We start from the raw sequence: 21,849 nt of genomic DNA on the forward strand, positions 1-21,849 counted from the left end.
CTTCACCATCTCCACAGTAGTCCTCTAGACACTCTTCAATAGCTTTGTATCTTATATTGTGGCACTCAGAACTGCACACAAGGTGAGGCCACACCAGTGCAGAGCAGAGCAGGAGAGTCACCTACCTCAACTGGCCAGAGATGCTGTGCCTAAAGCCCCCCAGATAGGGGGTAGATGACAGCCAGGGAAACAGATTAATATAAGCATTGATTCTGGCATGTAAAAGTACAGGAATTTTCACTGATATTACTCACAATAAAGGACAATCAGACACTTGAATGTACCCGCAATCATTTTTACAAGAAAAACCTAATACATTACAAACTCAAGAGTAATTTCAGGTTTATTTGTTTTACAAAGTCAAAAACATACAGATTTTTTAGTCCAATGCTTCCACATCAGATCCAGAGCAAACCAAATCACGTGCTCTTAGAGAACTAATACCACCAACTTCACCATCCCTGTTCCAAAAAATTAAGAAAACTATGGGATAGGATCTGCATCTCAGATTTGATCAGCACCATTGCATCGGTATTCAGGTTTTTTCAATGTACAGAAATGTTAGCCCCAAATCATGTCTCAGTGCAACACATCTTACTTCAAAATCAGAGCTTGAAATTATTCTTTGAAGGACAGAAAAAAACTTCCCCTCTTCAACCACAGGAAATCACCACAGAAAACAGTGGTAGCTGCTTGCAATTTCATTTGCCTTGCAAGTTTTATACATTTTATGTTTATACAAAGGAATGTTAGACACCAAAATCTTTAATAAAGAGTAGGTAAATACAGACAACAGCAGTGCAGACTTCTCATGTACTCTGATCCCTGTGCCCAGGAGTTAGGTAACTTAAGCCTCATAGGAACATTCCACGTTGGAACAGAACCATGAAAAAAAAATCAGTTAATTTTAATGCAATTAAATGAAAACTGTTCTACTCTTTAAGACATTTCCTGGTTCTAATTTTTAAAGCCATCTAAATATTCAGGAATCACATTTCAAAGGACCTCACCAGAAAGACAGACTGATACATAACTTCAAAAAGAATTTAACCACTGTTGCTAACAAGGGGAGTAACTAATTTCAAGCTCTGCATTTAAAGTACCCATAATCTTTTACATAGCAACCAGCATGTAACATGTAACTTGTGACATTTATCTACATTGTGTTATCACCACCTATTACAAAGAACAGGCACTGAACTTTTAAAAATGTTATTACAAATCATGAAGATTACATATTACTGAAAAGTTAGAATCCATATTCAAGACCCAAGATTTCAAATGCTTTTTGCAATGTTACTTTATGTATATATTTATAGATGAGCTATTATACTTATTTTGGTTTTTGGCCCATTTCCCTCAAGTTCATAACCAAAAAAATCACACTGGACCATGTAAGCAGGGGAGCACTCATGAGCTGACTGATAGTGCAGAATCCTTGCAAGGATCTAAAACTTGAGCTTCAAGAGGTCAATACTCTGGAAATAGTACTAGGTTACCTTTTTAAATAATTATGCTCCCTTTCCTCTCCTGCCCCCTGTCCAGGAATATATGAGAACTGCTTTTTTTTGCCCTTCACCCATGAGCACAATAATAGATATGATGGACACCATACAACCAAGATGTTCCTCAACAGTGTGATGTCTGATCAAGTCCATGAAAGTATTTTGTAAAGCACAACGCAATTTTAGTTCAAAGCACTTCCCCCCTCATAATATCTATAAACAAATAAAGCCTATTTTTCAATCAATATTAGAAGTCAACAGTCTTGTTTCATCTGTATCCTCAAAACAAGACTGTTCTCTTGTTAGAAAGCACACCTACGATTGGAAATGTTTAAAACATTAGGTCTACTTGATGTTGCAGCATGGTGTGGAACTTGCAGGAATCACAGGAGGCCAAAATCAAGTTGCTTCTCACTTACTTCTCCTTCATTTTTTTAAAATAACGGGCCCGTATTTGTTTGTTTGTTTTCATGATTAAGTTAATGGCAGTAGATGTAGGTAGAAGAGAGATGACCCATCCCTAAAAAAAAAAAAACCAAGAAAACAAACCAAATTAAAATAAAAGGAGGGGGTGAGGTCTCAGCATTTCATAACCTGTACTAATTACTCTTTTTTCCATCATAAACACAAAGGACACTTCAGATCCTTACATTTTCCAAGGTGACTTACCATGAGTGCATGAGGTAGGTACCCATTGGTCTGGGACTGCAGGCCCACCGTGCCCAAGGCAGCTCTGACATACGTTTCAGGACTGGGCTTATCGAGGGTTGGCTTGCGGATTTTGGACATTTTTGTTGCCACATAATACGGTAGAACACTCTGCACAAAGGAAAACTCATGTTAAGCAGGGAATGCTTTCAAGATAACTTACAGATCCATCAAGGATCTAAAGTAACTGGAAATCAGAATGTGTACACCGAATTCTAGCCTAAGCCAGCCTTATTTTCAGTTCTAAGATCACAATGGGATCCCAACACAAGATGAAGAACTTTTTAATCAGATAACCCATGGGTCATATGTGGACACAGTTCAGTTGTCTCCTGACAGTCAACATCACCAGCTGGAGCCCTAGAAAAAACACTCTTGCAAGCGTAGGGTTGAAAAGCCATTCTTACAATCTGCCTTGTAAGTACAAAACTTCATTCCAGTTGTTTAATAGAAAATGCTATAGTGTTGCTTCTCTGTAGTAGACTCCCAATGTTTGCTTGGGAAGGAGGTGCAGAACTCAGGACAGGAATTTCATAGCAAAAGCTCCTCAGTTTGGCACCTGTACAAACGCAGGAGGAGGAAGGAGAAAAGAATGTCCAGAGATTTGAAACACAGAGCTTGTAACTCCATAGCAGGGCTCAGTACCAGAGTGGATGGACAGAAGGAAGGACCAAGAAACAGAGGACAGCTAATGAGCTTTTATAGCCATGTTTGGAAGCAGCATAGATATATGTTGATGGAGGGATGCTGATAGCACAAAGGCATGTCCATGGTAGGGCAAGATAGACCTAGAGGATCCAAAGTCTCATGCTGCTGGAGAAGGAAGGGAAATGCACATACACTTGTACAGTAGGAAGCAATGCTCTTTCCTCATGATCATGGTTTTGCCAATGCTTTCAACTTGTCCTCAGTTTTTGCCTCTAAAAAAGTAATGAAAAAAAGCTCTGGTCTACAGCCCTTAAACAGATATTAAACATACCATAACTCAACACACCTATAGAGGTTGGAACTTCATCACCACTTTGACAAGGACCTCCTAAGACACTGTCAGTGGCTCCAGCAGTGATTCAATGCATCCATCCACTACTGCCTATCTAGAGAGTGCTCCCACTGCCATACCTTAACAGCGAGTGCCTGAATGTGTCCACTTCTGGTAATTCATCTCCAAATGAGAATACCATCTCAAAAACACTCTATTTGGGCAAATTACAGTTCGTAAACCTGCTTCCCCATGTTAGTCTCTTAAAGAATGACCACACATGCCTGAACTCAGAAACATCTGCTGTTGCTCTCAGCAGCACAGCAGGGAAAGAACCCCTTCAGTTCTCATTGAGTGTGTATCCATGCCACAGCTGTTCCAACAGCTATTTTACCACCACAAACAGGAAACATTGGTATGCCTGCTCATTCCTTCACCTGAGAACATGAAAACTGTGCCCTTCTGTCTAGAAATAGGACTTTCAATAATATACTACATGAGTCCACTTTCAAATGGGAAGGAAAAATATGGAGACCTAAACTTCAGAAGTGAAAGTAGCTACCATTGCCTTTAAAGTCACCAAAAGCTACAAATGCTTGGATAAGAAAACCACTCATTCTGCTACCATAGCAGCATAGGTACCTCATTTCAGCTCCAGAATGTAACTACTGTTCAGATCATATTTCTAACCTGAATCTCTAGTTTGAAATTTTTATAAGTTAAAATTTTAAGCTTCTTATTCACCACCAAATTATTTCTGCAACATCCCCACAAAGAAAGGCACAATAGACATGATCTGTTCTCTTTCTCTACTCAAAACAGACTTCAGAAGTGAACTGCATTACCCAGTTACACCACTGGATAGCATGAAGGGGCAAACAATTTTGCATGAAGATACTTGAAAAAGCAAGCATATGGTAGCACTACTGGATTGATCCACAGACTTCATGGCACATAGAAACATGGGATTACACTCCAACCTTTTCCTTCTCCCAGATGCACGCTAGAAAACAAAAAGGCAGGTACTTAATTTCAGATACGTTAGATTTACCATCTTTGTATTAACTGGACCTTTTTTAATAGATATCAAGAGACCTGCTGAATCTATTTAGTTTTCTCCCTTTCTTCCTTCCACCAAGGAATTCAGAGATTCATGAACTGTATCTAAAACAAGCACAACAGATTAAAAAAAATAAATCAATCCTTAAATCCTTTCAGCATTTTACATTCAGATATAGCCCACACTACCTGGACAAATAATTCTCCTTATTCAGGGAAAGCTCAGCCTGTACTATAGTTTGAAAACATGCCTTAAAAGTAGCTTATGTCAGTACAATGTGTCTTGCTCACTTAAAACATCTGCTACTGCTTATAGCTCTGATGCATATTAAAATTGGCTCACACGCAAAATTGGGTTCTTGAATATTATTTAGATGTAAGAAGTCAGATCTCAAGACCTGAATAGTCAAGTCATAAGTCCTCCAAAGTCAGAACAGCTTGTTTACACAATTTTATAACCTTTTTTATCTTACTTTTAAAGAAGTAAAAAGACCTGAACTCTGGCGTTGCCAAATAAGTTACCTTCCCTTTCCAATGTGGGAAAAAGGAGAGTGGGGAACATAAAAGAGAAACAGAAGAGTTACATCAAGCAAAGCTGGTCTGTATAGAAAGCTAAACAGCAAAGCTAAAAAGCTTTTGGAGGAAGGAAGGCAATGCCATTAGACATCACATTGGCAACAGAACACTTTTGTGAATACCTGGAGATAGAGCTGGGCCTGTTCAGGGCTGTCAAAAGGAAGCTGGTGGTGAGATCTTACCTAAAATTATTTCAATGGTAGTTATGAAGGTAAGAGCCAAATTCCTCTTGGTAATGCTTGATCAAATGACAAGAGGGACAACTTTTGGCTGTAGACTGTCAGACTGCACATTAGGGAGAAAGTCTTTTTACTAGGAGAGCAATATAAAATTCAAACATACTGTTCAGAGAGCTCACAGCACCCCTGCCCTTGAAGGTTCCCAAGATTTGGCTGGATAAAGCCACAATCAGCCCATGACCTAGTGCCAGAAGCAATCCCACTACTAATTGCTAGGCAATCCAGCTGCTGGGAGAGCAGGAGGTTAGGGCAGAAAACTTTCTGGTAATCCTTTTAAATGAACACTTTCATGAAATTGTAGTCTAGTATTTCATGTAGTGAATACAATAAAAGAAAACAGATAGTGCAAGTTTCTACCACTATACTTTTGCTATGCATAGTAATGAAGTACAGAGGGACCATGCCAATAACTAACTGAAGTTTAAAATAAGAATAAAAGAAAGGGTCAAAGAACCAAGCAATCTAGACATATTAAAAGAGCAAAAATTTCCTAAGTCTGCAGAAATCTTTCAAGGGGAGATCTTTACGAAAGTCTCGAGAAAAGTCACTGTCACCTTCTTCCTTGTTTCTTTTCTTTTGCCTCTTTTTCCCCATGTAAACACACACAAAGTTTTAACCTGTGCTATTACTGTGCTGCTTCTGAAAAATTAAGCAGACCTATCTGCCAGAAGAGTATATTTCTAACCCAAAGAAGGCTACACTGCAACAAAAACACTATCTAAACTAAGCTTCCACAGATGGTAATCCACTTGAGCAAGACACATACTTGAGGCTGATATGAAGAAACTGATAAAATCCCACCAGCACTTTGTTTCTGCTTTTCACACAGTGATACTCTGCAGGTATTGCATGGCAGAAGTTAACTGGCTTCAATGACGATGATCTAGCTGGAAGGGCAAGTCTGGAATTAAAAGTGCAATGCTTCTGAAGGTTATAGAGATGTACTTAAAAAAATCTAACAGGGATACAATCTTCCTTAGGGATTGAAGGAGATAGGTCAGCTAGTCTTCACAGGAAGGTACTTGTAATATTCATTAGTGGCTTATAGTGACTTAGGCTGAAACAAGAGGACAAGGACATGGACCTGCAACAAAATTAGCATAACAAATTGAAGCTGTGACAGCTATTGATAATCAGACCCACATAACTCAATGGCTCAATGGCAATTCACTGTCTACATTTAAGGGATAAAAAGTACTGCTGTCAAGAATTTAGCATCCTAAGGCAACACCAGTCACAAAAACACAGATTATCACAACCTGTGAAGCTTTGTACAGGAAAACATAACCGTAGATACAGAAAGTTAGATTTAATTCTTCATTTGTTTATAACCCTAAAAATGTAAGACATCAAAAACCCTTTTTCTAGCTTTTCTATACCCAAAATCTAGAAAACCTTCCCTATACTATGTACATTCATACGGTCCTTAATGCCTTCTAGCCAAGCATGAGTTACTGGGGTATTTACCTTTACAGTCTCAACAGGTACTCCAGAGTCATCAACAAACAGCTCTTGCTCCTCCTTCATTCTGCTCTCAAACTGCTAAGAGTACTATTTAGACAAAATCTGGGGAGGAGGAGAAAGGTGCACATAGAAACAACACATCCCAAACACATAACACTTCTTTCTCCTGCCAGCATCTGTCCCTAAGCACCCTCACACTGAAGTAACTTATGAGCAGCTATGCCTAAGAAAACACCAGAAAACAGAGGTTAGATGTGGTACCACAACACAGGCCACAAAAAATTCACACTATCTTTATTGTCAGTGAAGCTGTGTGTTGAAGGGGCCTATGCTCAGTTTGTAGACAGACTTCAGCAGGAAGGAAGTCCACCCAGAAGACTTGATACTACTGATGTAGGAAAGGGCAATACTTTACCAGTTCCTTGAGTCTGATTTTGAGACTGTGATGTGACAGACTGAGAGAGGACTACATTGCATGTAGATGAAAATTATTGAACAACAGCGGTCTGATAGTGGAGCTACATCTGCTAGTAATACAATTTGAAAGACACTGAGGAGGCAGAAGTAATCAAGAAGGGCAGAAGTGGTGAGAAAGCTGTAAAAACCTTGCCATGTGGTAAACATTGACCCACTGCAGGACAGTTTGGAGCTGTGAGAAGAGAAAGTAACAAGAAGACATGAAACACTGAAAGTTATTCCAGCTAAATCCACTTCAAGAACTGAGAGCATACAAAATGACCCTGTATGCTGAACCTGTACCTGTTCAGAATGTTACCTTTTTATGCATCCTCCATTGCTGCACACTGGTTTAGCAGTACATCCCAGAGTGCTAGGGCACAGAATCAAGCACCCAGGGGAGAAGTCATGCTTTCAGAGCTGTACTCCAAGTTATAATGTTACCAGTGTAAAACTGAAGTCAAGCAGCTGGAAGGGGCCACCTTTCAGGGGACTTTCAGGGTCCACCTTTCTCTCTACTGCCAACAGATCCCAAAACACACAGCACCCTTTCAGATATTTAATATCAAGTTTAAATCTAGGTTCACAGGAGGTTCCCACTAAAGGGTTCGCGACTACATGGGAATAGTTCACCAACAACTGTCTTTTTTATTAATGCAATCCATTCTCAGGAAACGTGACAGGACATTTTTTTGTGACAAGTTCTTGTTTTGCTAAATATACTTAAAGGAAAAAAATAATCTAGCACATCAAAAAGGTAACATAGCCTTAATCTGCTAACAACTTTCCTACAGTATTAGCCAGTAATGAGAGTTGTGCTCTTTTGTATAATGATTACACATTTAAAGCAGGCAACTTTGTGCCTTACCTTTAATAAAGCCCTTGAAGTTCAAATGGAATTGAGAACCACCACACAGAACAGAGGAATGAGAGCCATGGACATAGGTAACCCTGTTTGCAAGATCCCTAACTGAACTTCAAAAGAGTCTTCACTGCACTGTCTTCACAGTGCAGGTAAGATCTCATATCACCTTTATTAAACTGATTCTTGCTCTGGACAGGTTTAATCAGCAATGGAAGGTTCACTGCTTGTGATCAAAGCTGGAAATTCCAGCTTTGGAAGCAAACAGTAAGAGTATGTGAGAAGTGATATTAAAGCAAAATCCTATGAAGTTGTGAGAAACTGTCTTGGTTTGCTTTTCTGCCATGCCAAAAATAATTAAAATCAAGGAAGGTAAACAAATGGGGAGGGGGCAAGGAGGGTTATGAAGCAAGACTCCTTAGCAATACAGAAAATTAAATCAGTCAGTTACACATGAAGGCTCTTTGAGGCTTTTGTTCATTCTTCATTCTTCAACTATGCTGAGATTAGCAGTTGACTCACTGACACTGCAGGGATTCTCCTATTCCCGTTGTTCAAGCTGTTACCCATGGAATGCCTGTACAAATGCATTCCACAAGTGTATTCCAGTAGATGAAGCTTCATAAAGATGTATTCTACAGCACTGTGCACAGTTTTATGCAATACTCCATCCATAAAAGTTCAATTAGCACCATCAGCTAAAACCACACAAAATCAAACCATGTCTTTTGTTGCTTCAAGACCCATGGTTTCAGAGTAATTTAAGAAAGCTGCTAATGGGATCAAAGGAAATCCTTATCCTTAATCTGTGTCACACATTCATGAATAAGAGAATATGCTGATTCCTTTTTGTTGCCAAGACACCAATGTTGCTGTGGTAACCACACTTACACGAAACAAACTACTCACCTGCACAATGATGCCCTTGCTCTTGTATTCTGCACTGAGGCCTCGGGAGAAGTAATCCACAAAAGCCTGGAGAGAGAAGGGAAACATGCAGCATGCTACAGGTTACAATGGAAACTCTAGTTTAACAGTTTTGTGTAAGAGTGTTTGAGCTACCATTTGGAGTTCCTGTTTTCAAAGTGAAAACTCTAGGTTTTCAAAGAAACCTTGCATAAAAGAGCAATACCATTCAAATAGAAACTCTATGCTTATGAAGTATTTTTACAGAAGCAAGGCTCTAACTAAACAAATGAACCCCTTTTTAATTTAGAAGAAAAAGAAACTAGATTTGTTAAATAAAGCCTAGTCAAAAGAGGAAAAGACAACTTCATATTGTTCACCACTCTATGTCATCTTCTTGGATATTTTTAAGAGTGATTTAATTGGGTTTCTCTTGTGCATGGTTTTTATAACACAGTGTTTGAACACTTAGTCTTCTTGCCTTTACACTTCTAAAAAATGCCACCCTATGGTGACACTTCTTCCTAATCCTCAAGTCCACCTCCACAGATTCTCTTCCAAACTTCTGGAAGTTCTAGAAATTGCAAGACTGAAAGTTCAAAGAAAGAAGTTAAAGAGCTTAAAAGGTGGATGTTAGCCCCTGCCTTCAAGATGATCTCAAAGCTGATACAGCTGCCTCCTTAACCCTGCCAGGAAATACTGTCCTAAGAATCAAAGGCTACTCAGCAGTTCAAACCAGCACAGATTCCCACTTCCCAAATTCTTCTAAACCACATTTCCACCTTACCCTGTTGTCCAACGAGACAAAATAGGTTCTGCTACTATGCTTTCTTGTTTTAGAGAAGTGATACAGCCAAGTAGGATGAATGGACTACCTTCAACTGAATGAGCTAAACCATCCCATCCATGCTCGAAGCTAAAATAAATACTAAGTAAATTAATTCAACTATTTAAGAAGCAGTTGCTTCACACCAGATTCAAACCAAGCAGCAAAGCTTTAGTACTGCACCTCCTTTACAGTCCTCCTTTGGTCACCATGTCCCCAGTGGTTTACACAAGTCCTAACTGAAGCCAGCACTTAAAGTTGGCAGTGGCCAGTGTTTTTCCTATACAGGCCATCCCACTGAATTCAGCCTACACAAGAAGCAACAGAAACATTCCCACACTACTGGACTATTTCTATGGACACTCTTCTAAGAATACTTCGAAGATCTGAAATAAAACTGGATTTTGCTGTATAGCAGGTACGTCCTTTTACTCTTCTTCTTCAAGTTGCATGTATAAGCTAGCAGGAGGCACCTTAAACCATAAAAAGCTTATCTGCTGTTCAGCTGTTTTTTCTTTCTCCCTCTCCCCTAAGTTCATAACAAAATTCAGTACTCAACGTGAACGAGACTGAAAGTCTGGCCTAGCAGCAGCTATTGAAATGAATCCTCTGAACATCCTCTTGAACAGTAAGGCACCTGCATGGACATGTCAAATAGTTCACTGAAGTCTCTGAACACAGCAGTCAGGTGCATGTGTAATAAGTGCACAGAGTATACTGATAATCTATTAAAAAGAACTATATTATGTTAACGAAAGTGCTCTGATCATTCAAATTTCTAACTATTCCTCCATGAGAAAAATCCTGATGTTAACTACTGCTCCAGATACAAAGTACAAAAGACTGTCTTCTCTACTGGCTGAAAAGAGCTTGCTATAAGGAAAATGTTAATTTTACATGAGAAAAGAAAGCAACTTCCAGTATACAAATAAGCTTTGGAGTTTTTCTTCTTGAAGCATTTATTTCAAGACAAATTGGGTTTTCTACCTCCACGAGCTCAAGTCCCCCAACAACACTGAACCTGAAGTCTTAAGAATGCTCTCTAAGTAAAAATTTCCTGAATAAGCAGATAAGCATTACATATTAGAAATTTTCTTCTCCTTGAATATCCAAATATCTAATAACAAATTCAAACAGTAAAGGCATGGGGGTGAGGTGGGAAATGATATAATCATATTTCACTTCTCATTAGCATTAATGCAGGTAGACAAACCTGTCAAAATATAGCACCATGATTCCTTTAAAACAGCCTCATTCCAGTGTAAACTAGGGAATTCTCCACAGGAAGGTTAAAGACTGCATTTGTTCCTGATAATTAGTCAAAGTCATTGACTTACACCTGAAGGGTATTATGCTTTAAATCCCCTTTAAATAGATAAGGGGGGAAACCTAGAAACTGCAGATACAGTCTTTCTATAGTTATATTAGGGGAGTCACTTTCATGCTTACTAATCTTGCTGTAGGGTAAGATGGGCAGTGCTGAGAATAGGCAGATTATTTGACCTGTAACTTAGCTTTTTAAGGGGAGGGGAAGAAACATTTCAGATTCCCGTTGAAAAAAAAGACTAACCAAAGCAGTGTGAGACACATTATCACTAAAATCAGAAGCTCAACTGATTCCATAAAGCTGAAAGTACTGCCACAACAAAGTGACCATTTGCATTAAAACAAAAAACTGTCCTCTCAGGAAATAGCTACTTCAAGAGGAAGTTTTATCACCTAAAGCTACTTCAGGCTTCTAAACTTAAATATCCCCTCCTTCAGTATGAATAAAATAGTGTGCATCAACTCCCTTCTGGGAATATGAAGATGTTACTGAGAGTCTAGAAGAAATATGAGTCTGTTCTGACATGAATGACACTACTGAAGGTTTCTTCATCCTGTCAAGGTTCTGCTTAGACTTAGTTGTTTGATATATTCAAGGTAATTACCAGGTATGCCTGAAAAAGCTGTAGTGACATACTGCTTTAATACCAGTGTAAATGTCTCTTGCATTCTGTTTTATCACATATGCCTCAGTTCCATGCTGGGTACCCACATTCTGTCTTTACGGCGTTCACTGGAGATATTTTAGGGCAACATTTTAGAATCCCCTGAAATTATCTTTGGGGGAAAAAACCGTAAGACCAGCTTCAAAAAGATGAAACTGTCCCAGTGACACAAACTGAAACCAGAGCAGTTGAACTTCAGATGAAATGTAGATCATAGAATCATCACGGAATTTAGGGGAAAGACATTTCAAAACCAAAATAAGAAAGTGTGTTAGACTTAGTCAATGTCCTTTCTCAGCTTTGCACTAAGCTTGCTTAGTACACAACCATCCTTTTTCATTTAGAAATGGAATACATGAGGAAGTACACAGAATAGTCATTTCCATTGCCAGTAAACCCTTGCACTCAGTTTTCTCCAACCTTCCAGCTTCTACTACTGGAAAAACTCAAGACAGAAACTCTGTACTTTTAGTTCATGAAAGCACCACTAGATGGACACCAAAACATTTATTCCTGTAAGTGTTGCCTGATGTTTGACACTTGATTTCAGTGTGGAAAGGAACACTTACCTTGGTTGCAGAGTAAAGAGTCAGCAGTGGAGTTGGACACATCCCTGAAGCTGATGCGATATTCAGGATTATCCCTTTTGATCTGGAAGGAAGCAGAGATCTATTACAATGAAATAAAGGAAAGATCTTTCACGTTTCCAAAAATTACAGCAAGCCTAAAAACACCCTTTAGAATGCAACTGAGATTAAGATCTGTTTAAAAACCCCAACCAAAGCCTGAATTAAAATTCACTTTATGCACAGTTAGAAGTATCCAAGCAGCTGGTATAAATCAGGAACAACACCAATGTCAATACAGTAAGAGAATCAAAGTTGTATTTCTATACACATTTACACACACAATGAGCTAAACAATGCAAAACCATTGAGTCAAGCTGGCACAAGTTCAAGAGGAGTTTCTACATCTTGGGATAAGATGGCAGAAATGGCAACACAATTTCACTGTATGATTTACACCTTGATATTTACTTTAATCTTCAAAATATTACTCCATAATGGATCTTCAAGATAGCAAGCATCTGAATCTACTGCTCAAATACAGAATTTAATAAATATGGAAGATATTCAGTGGATGAACAGAGAAAATGAAAGTTGTCTCACAGCTGTATTACAGTAACACCGAAGGTATTAATGAACAGTATTTTGGTAAAGATACCTGAAATTAGCAACCACCTGCTCTGTCAAGCCATTCTAAAGCATATACAGGTAGGACAGGAAGGCTCCTGACCTCCCAATGTAGACTGATTTGAGCCATATCTATTTCTGAGACTAGTTTTACCTACGAAACCAGACATATTTAGTGCTAGGTAGATAAAATAATTAATTTTAAAAGATTTCTGCAAATTAGGGCAATTACTCTGTTAGAAGTTCCTGCAAGACAGTCCAACATACTGAAAGATAAATCTCTAGTTCTTCCTACCCTGTTGGAAATTCAAGCCAGTTTACCTGAACATAGCATGTATGCCATGCTCAGTGCAGTGAGAACGCTCATGCAGGCAGACATCACACAGCTCAACTCCTGCACATTCACACGAGTTTCCATCATGTGTGTTCAACCACGTACACCCTACATCACTGCTGCCACAATCATTTAAGTAACCATCTTAAAAACAAACAGTAATTTAAGTCACTGTTAGAAATGAAAACAATATAAATGCTTTGGGAACCATGACAATAGATTCAAACCAGCATGGCTTGTGCCATGATATGAGTGTAAATTACATCTGTGACTGATTTGTCACAAGGAATGAGATGGCAAATGTGATAGAGAAGAATAATTTCAGTCATTCAGGATTTCAAACACCTTTGCCAAAGTTCATTGTGTTTTTCAGTACTTCCCAGTCAGGCCTGGCTGGTGAAATAAGGTAGTAACATTGACCCAAATATGTAGCATGGAAAGCGTAAGATCACAAATTAATCAGGAATTTTCAAGACAGCAGAAGGTTAACAGTGGATGGTAGAAGTTTTTCATATCAAGACAGGTGGTGACTAATATTTATTTATGAGCTCAAATTGAGATTAGCAATAAAAAGAGTATTTATGCATTTTTTAAGAGATTATCAGATTGGAAAATACTATAAGGAACTTTTAAAAAAGCTCAGGGTGCTATGTGAACAGACTACGAAATGGCAGATGAAAAATTAATATTAGGAGTGCATCAATAATCTATTATCAATAACCAAAATAATGCATACTAAAGAAAAAATTCTGAATTAATCACAAACCTTGCAGGACTCTAAACCAACTGTCCCCTCCATGAAAAACCTGAACAAGGAGTTCTATTTTGTGCAACAGTCATCAAAACCAGCCAAACAACAGGATGCTGGGAATGGCAGGGACAGATCCTCCACCACCACCAAAATCTTGTATTACAATCTACAAACCATCTTTATCCCTCCAAATACTAAACAGAAATATTAAGAAACTGATGATTTAAGAAATGGGAAGAGAAGAAAAAAATTCAGCCTGATACATCAGTTTAGTTAAGAGACTATTAAGAGCAGCCACAGTAAGAGTACACATACTAACAAATAAAAAAAATCAAGATCTTGACTCAGCCTCTCAGAATACAAAAGAAAGATGACATTTATTTAAATGAAAGACTGAAACTTAGATCCAAAAAAAGAATGTGCTCTTCTCATATTCAGACTAAGGAGTACTTGCTACAAAACTTAACTGAAGACAAAACCTTAACAGGATCCAAAGAAGGATAAGCATTGATATGGATAAACACGAGCCTCATGCTCTTAAAACAAACTGAAGCTTTAGAAGAGAGGCTGACATGCAGGCTGCAGGCACAGGTCTCACAGTGTCTGGCTACACTGCAACTTTCTAGCAGGAGTCGTGACCACCACCTAGACGGAGTGAATTAATGGTCTGACCCAGCGAAGAAAACCCTCTTGGAAACACAAAACATTAATAGCAGCTCCTTGCAGAAGCTCTGTGTATTGGTCTCTTTGAAGCAGTCAGTGCCACTGGGGGTTTTGTGGTTTGTATTTTTACATTTTAAAGGAAACAGTCCTAGCCTTAAAAGCTCATAACTTAAAACCTCCAATAAAATGAAATTGAGAAGCATGTGAGTAGGGGGAACACTTTCAATTGCTCCAGTTACAATTCTGCTTCTTAGAGGAATTTCAGAATAAATGTTTTTAGGGAGGGATCTGAAGAATTACTCAAGCATCAGTGCAGTAAAAAGCAATTTTGGCTCCATCTAATTCAACTGTGCCATTAATGGGGAAAAAAAAAAAAACTAAACCAAAACCAAACAAAAAAAGTTGTTTAAGATGAAGAGAGCCAGGCCCACACCCTCACACCTCCCAGTCATTCTACCTTAAGTGGTCCAGCACCAGGGAGGCTATATTTAGCCATCTCCCTGTTGCTGTGGCAACCAGCGCCTGCTCCAGCTGCATGCCAAGTGGAAAGAGCAAGCTTCTTCTGTAATGTAATTATGCACTTGCTACTTTCCTGGCAATAAATACCATAGTTTGGTATTTGTCTAGCAACAGCCAACTGATTTTTGGTGGTGGTGGCTTTTGTTTAGTTCCCAAAGACATCAAGCCTTGATTTTCAGTTCTAGGAGTTTCCCATCTCAGACAGTAGCCTGAGTATTTATACAATAACTGCTCATTTAAGTATAATAGGAAGCTTCAGATAATAAATTGTCACTTTAAGTGTTCAGAGCACAGGAGAGAAGTCACAGCAGAGAATCTAAATGCCATTACCAGAAGTGGCATTCATCTAATGCTGCTGTGTTTATTATAAATAGAAAAGTAAAAGGCACACCAAGATGTAGCTTTGTTTACTCTTATCAGACCTGGATGCAAAGCATGCAAAGTATGCTCTATTTTTGTATTTATCTTGCAATATATTCTCATAAAACCAACATTCAAATACGCACTAGAGCAAGCTGCAAGATGCTGTAACACGCTACGTCACATCTATCTACTCAACATGCTCTCCTCCTTGAGCAAGTGAGGAATGACAATGAGATTCTTAGTCTAGCCTTATTCTTAGAGCCTGGAGCCCTTTTTCTAGCCTGTGGTCCCAAGTGAGAAATATATGGCTGACCTGAAGAGCAGATGAGTCCAGCTCCAATTCATTCATGCCCTTGGATTTACTGGACATCCATGTCCTCCTGTGGTTACAGGCTCCTAGCAGTGTTAATGGCCTATGAGCTATGGCTGTGCAGGAGTTGGCAGCTGCAGGCATTGCTTCTGTGCACTGCAAACCCAACCAACTTCACAAAAACCAAACAGAACATGGAAGTCTTTCCAAATATTTTTCCCTGAGACGGAAAGCAAGGCTGTCATCCAAATGGAGCAGTCTTTTAAAGTGGTTCCTTATATTCAGGAAAAATTTCAAGATGCATATTTAATTCTTTTTAACCACTATTAACTTTTTCTTTCCGGGCTTCTTGAACATTTATCCTCAGAATCCCTGAAGTAGCCATGCAGTTAGAGAAGTAAGAGGGAAGACAATGTGTGCCCAAGGTCAGTCAGAACCAGAAGTCAGCAGGATCCTGGTGTGCTGCCTTTCGTTCAAGTCATCTTACCCACGTGGATGTTGAACAAAAAAACCTATACAGGATATTCTATAAGTAGAGTATGTACCATTCTGTCCTGAGAAGCTGAAGAGATAACTCTTGCCAAATGAATAGCTACAATATTTCTTTAAACAAAGAAGAAACTGAGGCAAGAAACTTAGGAGTTTTTAAGTTCCAAAACCTAATAATGAAACAACATTAAATCCCCTCAAAAGTACAAATGTTGGCACCTTCAGAGGACAGTGGTTTCACAAAAAACAAGTCCCTTTATCTATCAATAACAGTACAAGGACAAGGAGTAGCTTCTGACCTAGAAGCCCTGAGTATGTATCACCCCTGTACTACAATAAACCTCACCCTCTACTCCAGCTTCATTGGGAAATATGACACTCCTACCCCAGAGCTCAGTCTTGGTTCTTTATTTCTAATTCAAATCTCTTTACATGAAATAAACTTATTCATATCTCCTGATTGGCTAAGTAAAATTCTTAGCTCACCATCATCCTGATGTGCCAGACACTGACTTCCATACTGACAGCTAGCTCTGACAGTTTGCACCCAGGAAGAAGCTTTGTTTTAAAAGTGAAACATCTGTGCATCTGTGCAACACTTGAATAACTGAATTCTGGTCTGCAATGAAGACTCTCAGACAGTGGGATGACACAAAATAAACCTTTTTTTTTTTTTTGTTCATCATCTTTGCTAGATTTGGAGGCTTGCCCCATATACAGACTCCTCCTGCTATGTTCATTTGCATGGTTCTACAGAGTTTTTCCCCAGTACTGTGAATACGGCTCAAGGCTGATCCAGGGCAACCCCCAGCAAGGGAAGGTTAGCACCCCAAGAGAGATAGCAAACAGCCAGCAGAGCCAACATCAGCTGGAAAACAGCCTGGGGGAGACTAAATGGAAATCGTGAACCTTTTGGTTTCACCTGGGAGCTAGCTGGGAAGCCAGTACATGTCTTCCCTGTTGACAGTGGTGTGTTATTCTAAAGAGCTGGTCTCCAATTCCATTTTTCCAAATGATCACAGCCTTTCCTCAATATACCTCCTACTGTATAATGAGAACATATTCTTTGCATCCATTTTACTTACAATGACTTAGAGAAATAGCCTTAAGAAGGTTATTCCCAGGAACTGTAACCACCCCCTCAGAATAGCAGGTTGTTGAGTTAGTGCTGATGAGTCAGACGGGCTTTTTAATTCTGTTCTAAAAGGAATCACCACAACAGTGGAGAAGGGAGAGGAAAAATAAAAAGGGAATCGAGTGGAAAAGGCTTCCACCATCTGATGATTCATGCACCATCAGCGTGACTCACCCAGCATTACTCTGCCATTAAAACATGGAGACTAGGCTGATTAGTCACAGTAATGAATTTTTCAAGAAAGGATTCTCCCCTATAAATAATGATGACTTTGTCTGGATAGTGTTAGCGTGACTCACCTTTCCAGCATGCCGGGCAGCACCAATCGTGTCATCTGCAAAAGGAAAACATTCGTGATGGCTGAGAATGCAGACAGCAGACAGCCAGAGGCCGAGGGAAGCCTCCCTTCCTCCCAGAAGCAGCTGCCACCCCCTCCACCCCAAGCACGGCTCGGGGAAGCAGAGACCATACTTTGCGTAGGCAGTTTATTTTTATTCTACCTGGATAACTTGGCTCTGTCAAGTAGTGTGTGCACTGAATCTGGTGAACCCATCTAGATAGTAGCACAAGAGTAAATAAAACAGATGTCTTCACCACTCTGCAGCATCCATGGCCTCTTAAAGAACATTAAAACACCAGAGTACTATACTACATGTACCATCTTTCTCTCCCTGCACAAAACACCTGTCTTCCTTGAGACTGGCTAAATTTACCACCTATGCCAAGATTCAAAACATTATCCAATACATTTTAGCTAGGCTTCCTGAACTGCTGAGTTTAAGACAAAAATAAATTATGGAGCAGCAAGAGCACTGACAGAACTAGCAAATGCAAGTTTCCTACATTATTACCTACAGAAAATACTTATGACTCCAAAATATTTTTTGCTGATAACCCAGATGTTCTCACACTGGAAAAACTACACCCCCAAGAGGAAAGTCGCCTGGCAAACCTCCTCACTGCTCTGGAAACTCCTGCCTTTATTATGACTCTGAGCGATCCATCTACAAGCTGGCTGAAGGACTCTCCAGAGCAGCAATCCTAAAAAAGGATTCCCAGTTGCAGACAGAGCATCTCTGACAAGAGAAACAAATTAAGCATTGATCCAAACTTGGACAAAATTTTAATTAGTGTAAAATAGTTAATTTTCCTACGACTAATTACTACCATCCTAAAACACAATTTAAATCCAAAACTTCTGCCTTCCTGAAATAGTATCAAAATTCTCCTTGTGCCAAATTCAGCCCTGCCCCATGTAACCCTATGAATAACTGTCACTGACCCCAAAGACAGATCCCACAAGAAAAATAAACTGCTACCACTTTTGACATCTAAAAGGCGTTCCAACAAAGTTTTTGAGAACATGGGGGGTGGGTAATAAAATACTAAAACCAGCACACGACAAAACATAATGATATTCCCACTGATCCTAAATTACCTTGATAGCTCAAAATAAAACATTGAATATTTGAATAGTACGGGAAGAAAAACACGCACAAAAGAAATCAGCATATACAGGCACACAAAACACCTGCAAGCACTTTGATTACAAAGAAACAAATTTTATTGTAGGAAGCTACTCATTTTATTATCACCACTGCATTAGCCCTCACATATGACTCAATCTGGGTTTGAGGTTTTATTGTTTGTTTGTTTTTATTTTTAATTATAAAACATACCCTTTCAGGAATAAAGGAGAAAAAAAAAAAAAACAATCTCAGTTGATTGGAGCTGACACACAAAGAAAATGCTAGAGAAGGGCTGTGTTTTCCATTTTATTGGCATTTCTCCCTTAGAATAGACTCTGCCATCAGCCACACTGCATGACAGTTTTGATAAGGGACTGTACAGGCAGGAGTTGAACAGGTCTTCCCTTCATGAAGTCAGCTGTTGACACACAGTGCTGTCAGCACTGCCCCAGAAGTCAAACTAAGTATTCAGAGCTGATAAGCATCAACAAGCTAAACAGATCTGATACAGCTTCAAAAAACCCTCTAGTATTAAGTTTAAGCATACATGAGCTTTTTCATACACTAATGCTTCAAAAGAGATGTAGAAACAACTATTTATTTTAATCTTCAAGGATAAAGAATGATTTGGGCTGATTTTAAGACTAGTTCAAGATTGGAAGAGCTTTTATCTGATACAAGTTGTATGATCTCTTCCACAGATCCCATGGCTAAAAGCAGCATACTGTTTCTTGCCTCTCAGGGCACTGTAATGCTGCATATCATTTCCACAGATTGGCACATGGATGTGGACTGGAACTGCCTTCCCTTAGGGAACCCATAAATGATCTGAAAAACCAATACACAATTTCCCAGTAGTGTAGAGGAGACAACACATTTGAAACTTTGTCATAAATCCACACAAATGCATTCATGGTCTAAATCTAAACTGCAACCCACCAAGCAGCTCTAACAGTTTATCACAAACCTGCTGGCTACTAAAAATATGCTACAATAATTGGTGGACTTACATAAAATAAAAAACTATGAAGCCACTGACAGCTGAAATACAGCAATAGGTACACAATTTGGGGAGAAACTGAGAAGTCTCTCACTACTAACTGTGTTAAATGGTTTGTTTCTGAAGTTCAGCTGAACAGGCAGTCAATTTTGTTCCCCCTCCACAGAAAAACACTGGTGGCAAAACTGGATTTCATACTCAACATCACTTCCATTTGTTTTACTAAAATTCTTATTTTGAGGGAATTTCAAAATTCTGTGAAACAGGGAAAAAATTTCTATCAGTATTTTTACACCTTGTGACGTGTGAAAAAATATCATTATGAGTATTCAGTATCTTTATGTAAAAATACTGTTATTTTTAAAGAGCAAGATAACAGAAGGCAGCACTCTGAGTCAGACTCACCTGACCCAGCCAACTGCACACTCAAAGTGCATGATTAGAAAAATGCTGGCAGGGTGTTCTGCAGCCATACTCGGCTCTGGCAATTTTATACATTCTACACACATGTAAAATATTTTCAGCATTAATTCAAATAAAACAATTAATAGCAGAAATGTAGTTTTATCACTAATAATTGTGTCAGTGGTGTCTACCCCTGCTTGCATTGTATGATCCTTATCCAAAACAGCCAAACTGGTTAACACTCATCTCAATAACTGTAATATCAGACATGCCATTAGGAAAAATGGCAGTTCAAAACCAAAACATCTAGAACTGAATAAATATCTCCCAGATAAAGAATCCAAATTTTAGTTAGATCTTGTTTAGAGATAGTCAGTTCTGTAATGGTGCATAGTCCATAAATGGCAAAGCCTTGCAAGTCAATCTACAGGAATTTGCATGTAGGATGTCAGAGAACTTTACAGCAGTGGTTTTTTTCTTTGAAGGCACTTCAGTACAGGCAGAAGGAAGTGTCAGGAAGCCTAAAGGAGAGGCTGGGAGCTACCCTAAAAACAGTGCCTTCAGCTGGTCATTACTGAACATGGTTAGGCTTCCTTCACATCACCTTTTTCCTGAAAGAATACTATTTTCCACAGAAACAGGAGTACTACAGTTGAAAATATGAATGTTCCCAAGATCTGAAGACTCAGGTAATTCCAGTAGTTAGGCTACATGGAAACTGCTCATCCAAAACAAAGTGGTTTTTCTTTCCGAACATCTGCATTAGAGCAGAGTGAGCATGTGCATCTGACAAATTTGTTCAGGACAGACTACTCAGCATCAGAAGTTGTTAATCTTTGATATTTTACAGAGTCTGGCTAAAAGTTATGTTTAGCACACAGCCATGAAGAGTGGTTGGTGCACTCTGTTTTTTTGGTGTGTTTTCCAATTATTTCACATACACACATAATGCTCCCATAGAGTTTGGGGTACAGTTCCTTTGGTTTGGAGGGTTGCTTTGTTTCCAAGTCAACCTTTTCATACCTAACCATTCAGATCTCAAGTTCCAGGATGCTCAGGGCAAATTACTAACTTAAGGTAGAGATTGATTACGACCAGTTCAATAATCTTTTATAGGCAGCTATCATTTCTTTATGTCCTTTTATCTGCAACTGCATTTATTCCATTCCTGACAGGCACTGGTTGCATTGTCCACTCTTCCTCACCAAACCCATCCTCTGCCTTCTAGTTCTGGAAGAAGTAACACTACTTTTACCCTAACAAAGCAAAGATTCCCACTTGCAAATACAAGAATGCACAGACTTATGGCTAGATTGATGTTCTAAAGCAGGCACTAAAATTAAAAGCTGCTGTTAGAGGACCAAGAAAGTTGGAAGTTATGACCCTGGATTTCCAGTGATTTTTCTTCAGAAGAAAACCTCCCATTCTTAGTTATCACTGCATTGTAGTCTTTTCTCAATCTGATCCAAGCAATAGCTCAGAAGTAGAGCCTTTGGAAAGAACAAGAATAATAATATGCAAAATTTTGAGTATCTTTCAAGTGATGTTACTCAGACTACTAAAATACAGGAGGAAAAGGTGAGATAAATATTCAAAGTCACCTTTCAGACCTTATGGGCCCCATAACTGTTATACAACACCATAAAT

General features: G+C 38.9%; 1 protein-coding gene across 1 annotated transcript in view; it reads right to left on the reverse strand.

Annotated features, from left to right (window-relative positions):
• Positions 1-325: 325 nt before the first annotated feature.
• HSD17B12 (hydroxysteroid 17-beta dehydrogenase 12) overlaps positions 326-21,849 on the reverse strand; it is an 83,703-nt gene continuing 62,179 nt past the window's right edge. The window contains 5 exon segments of the mRNA XM_041460027.1: positions 326-2,025; positions 2,175-2,324; positions 8,758-8,823; positions 12,141-12,222; positions 17,628-17,662. Of these exon segments, the coding sequence (XP_041315961.1) occupies positions 1,921-2,025; positions 2,175-2,324; positions 8,758-8,823; positions 12,141-12,222; positions 17,628-17,662 (438 nt within the window). The 3' untranslated portion in view covers positions 326-1,920.

The sequence above is a fragment of the Pyrgilauda ruficollis genome, unplaced genomic scaffold (assembly GCF_017590135.1).
Source record: "Pyrgilauda ruficollis isolate IOZ18807 unplaced genomic scaffold, ASM1759013v1 scaffold14, whole genome shotgun sequence".
In the NCBI taxonomy this organism is placed as follows: Eukaryota; Metazoa; Chordata; class Aves; order Passeriformes; family Passeridae; genus Pyrgilauda; species Pyrgilauda ruficollis.